Here is an 8920-nt window from a genome sequence, read left to right on the forward strand (position 1 = left end):
GTTGAGTTGGTTTTTCTTTTCGGGTGTGTTTGCAGCAATTAAAATCTTTCCTCCCCATTTCAACTATTGTAAAATTGCTTAGGTCAGGAAAAAATCCCTTTTAAATCCTCAGTTTGGGTTAAAACTGCAAATTTTTTTTGGTTGAGATACTTCAAACTAAGGGGGAAAAGGGGAAAAAATAAATTAAAAAAAAGCCAAAAAAGAGAAAATTTTGAAAGTGAAAATTTTGAAGTGGAAAATCTTGGAAAAGCAAGAGGTTTAATTGCGGAACTCTTGTCCCATAATTAGGATGGGGACAATCCTGGTGTCACCAGGGTAGGGGGTGGCTGTCCCCTCCTCCCCACGGATTTTATGCTATTTTTTACCTGCAAAAGCTCAATTTTGGGCTGTTTTGCAGCACTGGAAGTGGGAGACTCCGTGGCCCTCACCTCTTGTCCTGCCGTAAAAAATCCCGTATGGAAATTCCTCTCCTCCCCAGACTGTTCATTAGAGGGGAAAAGCTCAGAAATGGGATTTTTTTTAATGATCTTGAAGAAAATCAGCCCAGTGACCCCGAAGAGCCCCAAACCTGCTTGGATTTCACATGCAGGAGGCCCCAGGCAGCTCCTAAGTGAGGAATTCCTGAGTTTCATCCCAATTCTTTTGGGTCAAATCTCCTCTTTTTGCCTCTGCGGATGGCGAAACTTTGCTTGGAGAAATTATAACTGGAAAAGATTTTAAGAAACAACTTTTTAAAAGCCATTTTGGGGCACAATTTATGTTTTAAACCTTCCCCAGCCTTGAGCACAGCAGCTGCCAACTGTGGCCAAGCACCAAAACACTGGCAGGGGACATTAATTAAGGAGGATTGGGGGATTAAAGAGGATTTTCCACCTAAAAGTGCCCTTTAAAAGGCTCTCCTAATGATGAGGACTCTGCACAAAGGATTTCGGGTCAAACCTTTCCCCTCCTGGCTCAGCCAAGCGGCAAATTTGGGGGTCCCTGCTGTGGGCAGCCCCCCCTCTCCCCCAAAAAAATCCTCCAGGATTCTTGGAAAAGTGGGATGGGGCTGGGGGTAAAGAGGGGGAAAGGGAATGTGGGGAGAGCCACAAAAAATCAGGATTGAACCCAGCCAGGGGGGGAAGAAAATGGAGGAAAAGCAAAGTTTGGGATTTCTTCTTTTTCCTTAAAAAAATGAAAGGAAAACTCAGCAGGAATTGGGGGATTTGTGGGAGAAGTTTGGGGTCACCAGGGAAGGGGGTTGGGATTGGGATTCTGGGCACTAGTCCCAGCTGGGAATGGGCACCTGGTTGAGTTTTTTCCCCCAGAAATCCTGGGAAAAGCTGTGAAAATTGGGATTTTTCAGCCTGGAGAAGGGAAGACCTTTCAGGAGAGCTGGGAATGGATTTGGGACAAGGGACAGGACACAGGGAGTGGCTTCCCACTGGAATTTGGAGGTTTAGGTGGGATTTTGGGAAGGAATTCCTCCCTGTGAGGGCAGGGAGGCCCTGGGATGGAATTCCCAGAGGATTCCCCATCCCTGGGATGGTGGGAGGTGAAATGGGATGAGCTTTAGGGTTCCTCCCAACCCATTCTGGGATTCCACGGAAACCCATCAGCAAAACAAGGATTTTTGGGAAAAAACCACCAAAGGAACAACCCCAACAGAGCATTGGATTTAGGACAAATCCAGAGCTTTTCCTTAAAAAGAAACGAAGGAAGCACACTGAAAGATCCAAATCAGGTTTAATGAATAATTCAGCCCTAAAAACGCTGACTCCTGCGGCAGGAATCTCTCATTGGAAAAGGGAGCAAAGTGTGGATTTTATGTCACTGTCACCCAAAAATCAGGGGATTTTTCCACTGAGGAAGGATTCCCTCACCTGTGGCTGTGCCTGGCTCTCGAATCCCATGGGAAACGAGGGCTGAAATTCCAGCAGAAACCTCCCAAAAAGGGGCAAAATGCCAAAGGGCTGCGGGGGCCGAGCTGCCAGCTGGATTTTCCTCGGGATAGCAGCCGGCAGGAATGTCCAGCTCCCGGCAGGGAGGCCTTGGAATCCCAGCCTCCCACAGAACCCCCTCAAATCCCTGCTGATTTGGGAAGTGGAGCACAAAAAGCAGCCAATTCCCAGATCTCAAACCCCAGGGAAGAGCCTCTGGATGCCAGACGGGTCAGAGCCACGGGAGAAAAGGAGGAAAAAGCTCATTCCAAAGATTTGGGTTCCTCTGCCTCCTTCCAGGGTGTGACAGAGGCACATTCCCAGCGGGAATTGTCCCTTTTTGAGGTCCTGAGGTGCTGCCACCACTCAAGAACAAGAAAATAAATTTATTTACCCTGAAAAAAAAATAAATTCATTTCCCCCAAAACACCCTGACAGTGCCCAGCTTCCAAAACAGGTGCAAACCACTGGAAACCTTCGGGATTTCAGCCCCTAATTCAGGAGAGAAAGCTCCAGACTCCTTCCCAAAAAGGAAGGGAAGGAACAACCCCCAGCAGGGCTCCAAAAGGCCCCAGAGCTGCCAGGTTTGTCCCTGCAGAGCCACTCACGGTCCCTCTGCTGCCAGTCTGAGGTGGCTTCAGGCCCCTCTGTGCCCCCGGGCGCCGTCAGGGTGCCCCTCGTGCCAGGGGGAGCAGCGGGGCCGTGGAGTTGGAGCTGCAGTCCAGGTAGTGGAAGGTCTCCAGAGAGCTCTGGGCGCTGTGGCCAATGTAGGAGAGCTTCACCGAGGTCCTGGCAGGACAAAGGAACAACCCAGCAGGTCGGTATTCATCACACAATTCCTCTTTTCCCAAAAGAAACCCCCCAAATTCCTGAGGGTTTTGGTGAAAAAGTGGGAATTGCAGCACCTGGAGGGAGTTGTGTGCTCTAGCCCATGTTTCACACTCCTGGGCTGGATTAAAACCTGGCCCTGAGGTGGATTTGGGGTGAATTTGGGGGAAATCCAAGCAGGATTTTCTCCCTGGAGCCCAAACCCGTGGCTGCAATTCCCTTGGGATTCAGGAACCCCAGAACAGAATCTTTGAGGTGGGAAAAGAGGCCCAAGAACCCAAAGCAGGAGCAGCACCTACCTCATGAGGATCACGATGTTGTGGACCTTCACCTTGGGCAAAGTGCAGAAAAAACTGGAAAAGATCAAGGAAATCAGTCAGCAGGGGGGAAAACTTGAGGAATTTGGGGTTTTTTGGCAGCTCCTGCTGGTATTTTTCACTTTGGTGTTAACAAAACCATCTCACAGCAGCTCAAGAAAATTCCTGGCAAAGTAACTGAGCAGGAAAAGTGAGTGATTTCCAGATTAATTTCCCAAATTTTAATCAAAGTGGCTTCAACCCTCTCTGCCCCCCAGGTATCTACAAGGAGCAGTAAATCCTTACTACACGTAGGACAGGGATCCACCCAGCTCTGCCTTCACGGTGAAATTCACCTGGAACAGAGCAAAAAAAACCAGATTTCAGTGCAATTTGATCACCCTTCAACCCCATTTTTGGAAGGAGTGGACAGAGCAAAAGCTGCTGTGGCCACCGGACACTGAAATCCCAAGGTGCAGCTCCCAGAACTCCCAGTCAGTACCAGTTTGTCCCTCAGGGGCTGGATGCTGGAGACGTTGGTGAGCTGCTGGCTGCCCACCACGGTGTTCATGTACTGCACCTGGCTGCTCAGGCTGCTCACTGCCACCGAGTAGAAGTTGGAATTCCTGATCCTCAGGGTGGCCTGGAGGGGACAAAAACAACCCTGACCTTGCTGGCTCATTCCCCTGCTGATTTATTTTCCCAAATCCATGGAAAATTTACCGTGATGGCCAGGAGGACAGCAGAGTTTTTCCTGTCAAACCACACCTGGACCACCTTAATGCCATCATCATCCACCAGGACTGAGTGGGGGAAGAGGAAGAAAACACCCAGGCCAGACAGCAGCAGGCAGAGCAGCACTGAGAGCAGGACATAGAGTTTCCTGGGAAAAAAACAGGGAATTCTTCACCTCCTCTGCAAGATTTGGATCCTAAAAAACCTAAAAAATCCCACCTCATATTTGGTTTCATTGGAAGAGGCACCCAAGAGCTGCTCTCACATTTTTAACATCAGAAATGCTCAAAATCCTCCCTTTTTACACATTTGGAGTTGGGTAATGAGCAACCAAAGCAGCATTTTGAGGTTTTTTTGCAGTTGCTCCCAAAACTCCAGCATGGGGATGGAAGGTGGGAGTGGGATCGTTGTGCCCACAGTGGAAATATTTAAAATCATGCTTTAAATCCTGATTTTTGGGGTGAAAACAACCCCTAAATGCAGCAATAAGTGATTTAAGAGCTCCTCTCTTACGTTCTCTGAGGACGAAGCCGTTGGTCACTGTAGGGGATCAGAGCCACCAACTCGTTCACCTGCTCTGGGAGGCAAAATGGGAACAACACATTAAAAAAGTGACCTTTTTTTGCTGTTTAAAGCTGGTTTTGGGGATGTTTAGGCCCCAGAGGAGCAGCCACCTGTGGGGATGCGGCCAGTGCCTTGGCAGGTGGGACAGGTGACACTGTCCTGGCCCGTGAATTCCATGTAGGGAATCTTGGCCACGTCCTCCACGGGCTCCTGGCTGTCCGATAAATCCTCATCCTCCTCATCCTCAGCCTTCCTCTGGCTCGAGGCAGCGCTGGCAGCAGACAGGGACAGCACAGAGCCCATGGCGGCGGCTGATGGGGACAGTTCTGTCACCTGCGAGAGGTGGCAGGAGCAGCTCAGGGGAGTTAAAGGGGTTTTGGAGCCATTTCTAAGCTCCAGCGCCCCTCTCAGGGGTCCCAAACCCACCACAAAGTGTCCCCATCCCCAAGGGGCTTCCCTGGAGAAAGGGACACCTTGATGGGGTTCGTCTCCAGCCCCTCCCCTCCACTGAGAGCAGCATCTCCTCAGGCGGCCTCCACCCCAAAAAACAGGTCCCAGGCTTGTGCACAACCCCTCAGAACCACCCCCAGAGCCCCTGAGACCCCACGAGAGGAACAGGCTCCGCTATGGACCCCCCAGACCCCCACCTCAGAGACCCCCCCTCATCCTCAGGGACCCTCTCCCCTCAAGAAACCCCCTTTTAAGACCCCCTCCCCTCAGAAACTCCCTCCCTCAGAGACCCCATCCCTCACAGACCCCCTCCCTCACAAACCTCCCCCTTTGCAGACCCCCCCTCCCTCACGGACCCCTTGCCGCAAGGATCCCTTCCCTCAGCGCCCTCCGGCAGGGGGCGCCACGCTCCCGCCACGAGCGCGCGCCCCGGGCTCGGCACGGCCGCAGCCCCGCCCCCCGTTCCCGCGCGCAGCCGCCGTCGCCATAGCAACGGCGCCAGCCGGAGGTGGGCGTGGCCTCGCCATCGCCCCGCCCAGCGCCCCTCAGCGGCGGTGGGCGGGGTTACCCAGACCACGCCCCCTGGGTGCGGTGTGCGTCACAAGGGGTGGGCGGGGCTCGGTGAGCCACGCCCCGTCGTTCACCTAAAGCGCATGCGCCAATCCCCGGGGGTGGAGCCGGTGGCCACGCCCTTCATTTGTATGTGGTGGGCGTGGTCAGAGCTGCGCACGCGTAGAACCCACGCGTTGTTCCGGTGGGCGTGGCAGGGCGTGGCAGGGCGCGGCGTGACGCAAATCGCGCGTGCGCACAGCGGGGGCGCCCCGGCCGGAGCGCGCATGCGGGGGGGGGGGGGTGGGACCAGTACGGAGCCCACACCCCCCAGTTTGGAGAGCCCTGTCCCAGTAGGGGTCCCCTCACAGCAGCACAGACTGGTGAGAGCCCTCCCAGTACGGAGCGGTCCCACACCAGTCTGAGGGCTCCACTCCCAGTAAGGAGCAGTCCCACACCAGTTTGAAGGCGTCTGTCCCAGTAAGGACTAGTCCCACCCGTCTCAGTTCAGCCCAGCATCACCGCCAGGACCTCTCAATTTTTTGGGAAAAATCCCCCCCCCAGCCTTTCCTTCCTCTCCCGCTCCCGGGCCCATTTTCCTTCAATAAATTCGCTCCCGTGGGATTTTTTTCCGACGGGAAAACCGATGGAAAATTAAATTCCTCCCTCTCCCCATCATCAAAACCCAAACCATCAAAATAAAATTCACGGAAAAACATTAAACTATTTGTGAGCTCCAGAGGCACCTCCTGCCCGGCCGCGGGAGCTGTATCCCAAGGAAATTTTATGGATCATTTCTCCTCTCCTTCCCAGGAGCGAAATTCCAGGCGGGGAGGAGAATTCCCGGCTCTCTTTCCTTCCCCCGGCTCCTTCCTGCGCCGTCCCGGGGGTTGTGGCATCCCGGGAAAAGGAGCATGGAGAGGGATTGGGAAAGGGAGAATCCCTGCCAATCCCTTGGGATGAGCTCAACCCTGCAGAGAATTCCCACAGCAGGGAGAGAACCCAAAATTCCCCCGCAGCCTCCACTCGGCTCCTGTCACGTCTTGGGTTTAATCCCATTTTTTTCCCCAGTTTTTTCTGCCCCAAATCCAGGGGAAATGGGCGGGAAGGGGGGGGGGGGGGAAGCTCCTTTTGCAGCCGCCAGGTGGGATTGTGAAAGCATTTCCCGGGAAATCTCCGCTCCCCTGGGATGGGGGGAGCCCGCATCCGTCCTGGGAGGGGCTCCGGGATGAGAGATCACTGCTACACGCGAAATATCGGATTTGGACTTTTATTCCGCTTTTCCGTGCATCCCTCAGGGATTTCTGAGCCCTGGAACGGGATCATGGAATCGCGGGATTTTTTGGGAGGGACTTTCGAGCTCATCCAGCCCCGTTTATCCCACACCTGCCGCTCTCCCGGGTGGCTCCAAGCCCCGTCCAGGGACAATTCCAGGGGTGAGAATGACGATCCTTAAGGTCCCTTCCCACCCCAAACCATTCCACGATGATCTGGGGAGGTCTCGTAATTCCCAATTCCTGCCGCTCCACATCCCTGAGCCCTCATCCTCCTCTCCCAGCCCCGCCGATCCCTTTTTCCAGGCTGGAGCAGCACAAAAACTGCGGCTCCGGCTCACAGCTCTCGGAATTTCCGTGCAGGAATTAAATCCTCCCGAATCCCTGCACATCCCTGGCTGTCCCAGGGATGCGGAACAGAGCCGGGATTTGGCCCCAAACCCCTTCGGATTGAGGGTGGAAGAGCAGCAGGAAATCGGGAGAAAGGCAGGGAGTTCAAACCTTCATCGGCCACAAACTTTCCCCAGAGCTCGGGGGGCACAAATTCCCGGTGGGAAAGAGGTGGGAATGGTGGCAAATTCTTATGGAAAAGGTGTCACGCTGCTCTGGGCGCGGCCGGGTCAGTGGGGAAAAGCCTTGGGAGATTTTGGGACATTTTTTGGGCATGGAAAGAGCTGCGATCCCAGAAACGCCGGGATGGGGATGAGCAGCTTCCACCACTCTGCACCCTCCCGAAATCCTTCCGCGCCACGAAATTGCCTCTGATGAGCTCCCATTTCTTCCCAGACGTTGTTTTCCCCTCATCAGTCTCATTAAATCAATTTAAAGGCGATTTCGAAGCGTTTTCCCCACGCAAATCGCGGCGGCTGAACCCGGTGCCCGCGGCTGCGGGGGCTCCTCTGCACCGCGGGCTCGTTTGCTCTCGGGATTTTGGGTTTAGGGAACATCCAATAAAACCTGGGAGCAGCAGGAGCGGTTTTCTGGGAGCCTTTCTCGCTGCTCTGTTCGGTGTTGCGGGTGGCTGCGTCCCGGAGGCGGGGGGGAGGGGGGAGGGCGAGAAGGGGATGAGGATGGAAATTTGGAAAGTGGAAAATTGCCGAATATGCCGATTTTTTTTAGACTGGGGTGCAGCGTGCCCAGACTGGGCTGAGCTGGCTCTGCCGAAATCCCCACATTCCAAGACCCCAATAATGGGATTTTGGGTGGTCAGGGTCGGTTCTTGCTTTGTCCCAAACACCATCAGATGCTTTAGGAGCAGCCAAATCCAGGTGTCCTGCGGCTCCCCGGGCTCGGTTCAGGCTCCTGATGTGGAGGCCGGGGCTCTGTGGGGAGCAGCTGTAGTTTGCAAAGAGCCAGGAGTGCTGGGGGTGGCACTCTGGCGCTGGTGGCTTTTTTCCTGTCTCAGTACAGCACTGGGCACTCACTGGGAGCTGGATCGGCTGCCCGAACCCACTGGGCTTTCTGGAGGGGTGGCAGCCCCCGAAGCGCTGGGCTCTGGCACCCCAAGAGTCCCCTGCCCACCTGGGTGCTCCCGACTGGGCAGCGGGATCGAGTGAGCAGCGAAGAGAGGGTGGGCAGCGAAGGCCGTGCGGGCAGCAGAGAACCGGTGGGCACCGAGCGGGCAGCGGAGAACCGGGTGGGCAGCGGAGAACCGGTGGGCACCGGGCGGGCAGCGGGAACCGGGTGGGCAGCGGGAACCGGGTGGGCAGCGGAGAACCGGGTGGGCAGCGGAGAACCGGATGGGCAGCGGAGAACCGGATGGGCAGCGGGAACCGGGTGGGCACCGAGCGGGCAGCGGGAACCGGGTGGGCAGCGGAGGTCCGGTGGGCACCGGGCGGGCAGCGGGAACCGGGCGGGCAGCGGAGAACCGGGTGGGCAGCGGAGGTCCGGTGGGCACCGAGCGGGCAGCGGGAAGCGGGTGGGCAGCGGAGGTCCGGTGGGCACCGGGTGGGCAGCAGAGAACCGGGTGGGCAGCGGAGGTCCGGTGGGCACCGAGCGGGCAGCGGGAACCGGGTGGGCAGCGGAGGTCCGGTGGGCACCGGGCGGGCAGCGGGAACCGGGTGGGCAGCGGAGGTCCGGTGGGCACCGGGCGGGCCGGAGACCCTCGGGGGAGCCCCCGCGCTACCGGGGGGAGCCACGTGCGATTTTCCCGCCACGCCCCCGTGGGCGTGGCCACGCCCCCAGCTGCCCTTATGTGGCGCGGGTGGGCGGGCCCGAGGCGGTGCCGCGCTGGCATTGGCGAGTGGAGCCCGCGGGGGCGTGGTCTGAGCTGAGGGGGCGGGGACGGGGGCTCCGGTTCCCGTCA

At 56.4% G+C, this 8920-nt stretch overlaps 1 protein-coding gene across 1 annotated transcript; it reads right to left on the bottom strand.

Annotated features, from left to right (window-relative positions):
• Window positions 1-1706: 1706 nt before the first annotated feature.
• Window positions 1707-5244, bottom strand: TMEM106C (transmembrane protein 106C). The gene is made up of 8 exons (XM_032094164.1): window positions 5149-5244; window positions 4453-4675; window positions 4292-4355; window positions 3767-3926; window positions 3546-3686; window positions 3350-3399; window positions 3047-3100; window positions 1707-2708 (listed from the first exon to the last, which is right to left on the bottom strand). Exons 2-8 carry the CDS (start codon window positions 4643-4645, stop codon window positions 2585-2587), a joined length of 786 nt encoding a protein of 261 aa, XP_031950055.1. The 5' UTR covers window positions 4646-4675; window positions 5149-5244; the 3' UTR covers window positions 1707-2584.
• Between the last annotated feature and the right edge of the window lie 3676 nt (window positions 5245-8920).

The sequence above is a fragment of the Corvus moneduloides genome, chromosome 30 (assembly GCF_009650955.1).
Source record: "Corvus moneduloides isolate bCorMon1 chromosome 30, bCorMon1.pri, whole genome shotgun sequence".
Taxonomy (NCBI): domain Eukaryota; kingdom Metazoa; phylum Chordata; class Aves; order Passeriformes; family Corvidae; genus Corvus; species Corvus moneduloides.

Coding starts and splice junctions, on each gene's coding strand:
- TMEM106C (XM_032094164.1), bottom strand. CDS start 4,645: ATGGGCTCTGTGCTGTCCCTGTCTGCTGCCAGCGCTGCCTCGAGCCAG. Junction 4,356..4,452: donor CACTGGCCGCATCCCCACAG/GTGGCTGCTCCT, acceptor TTTGCCTCCCAG/AGCAGGTGAACGAGTTGGTG. Junction 3,927..4,291: donor CGGCTTCGTCCTCAGAGAAC/GTAAGAGAGGAG, acceptor TTTTTTTCCCAG/GAAACTCTATGTCCTGCTCT.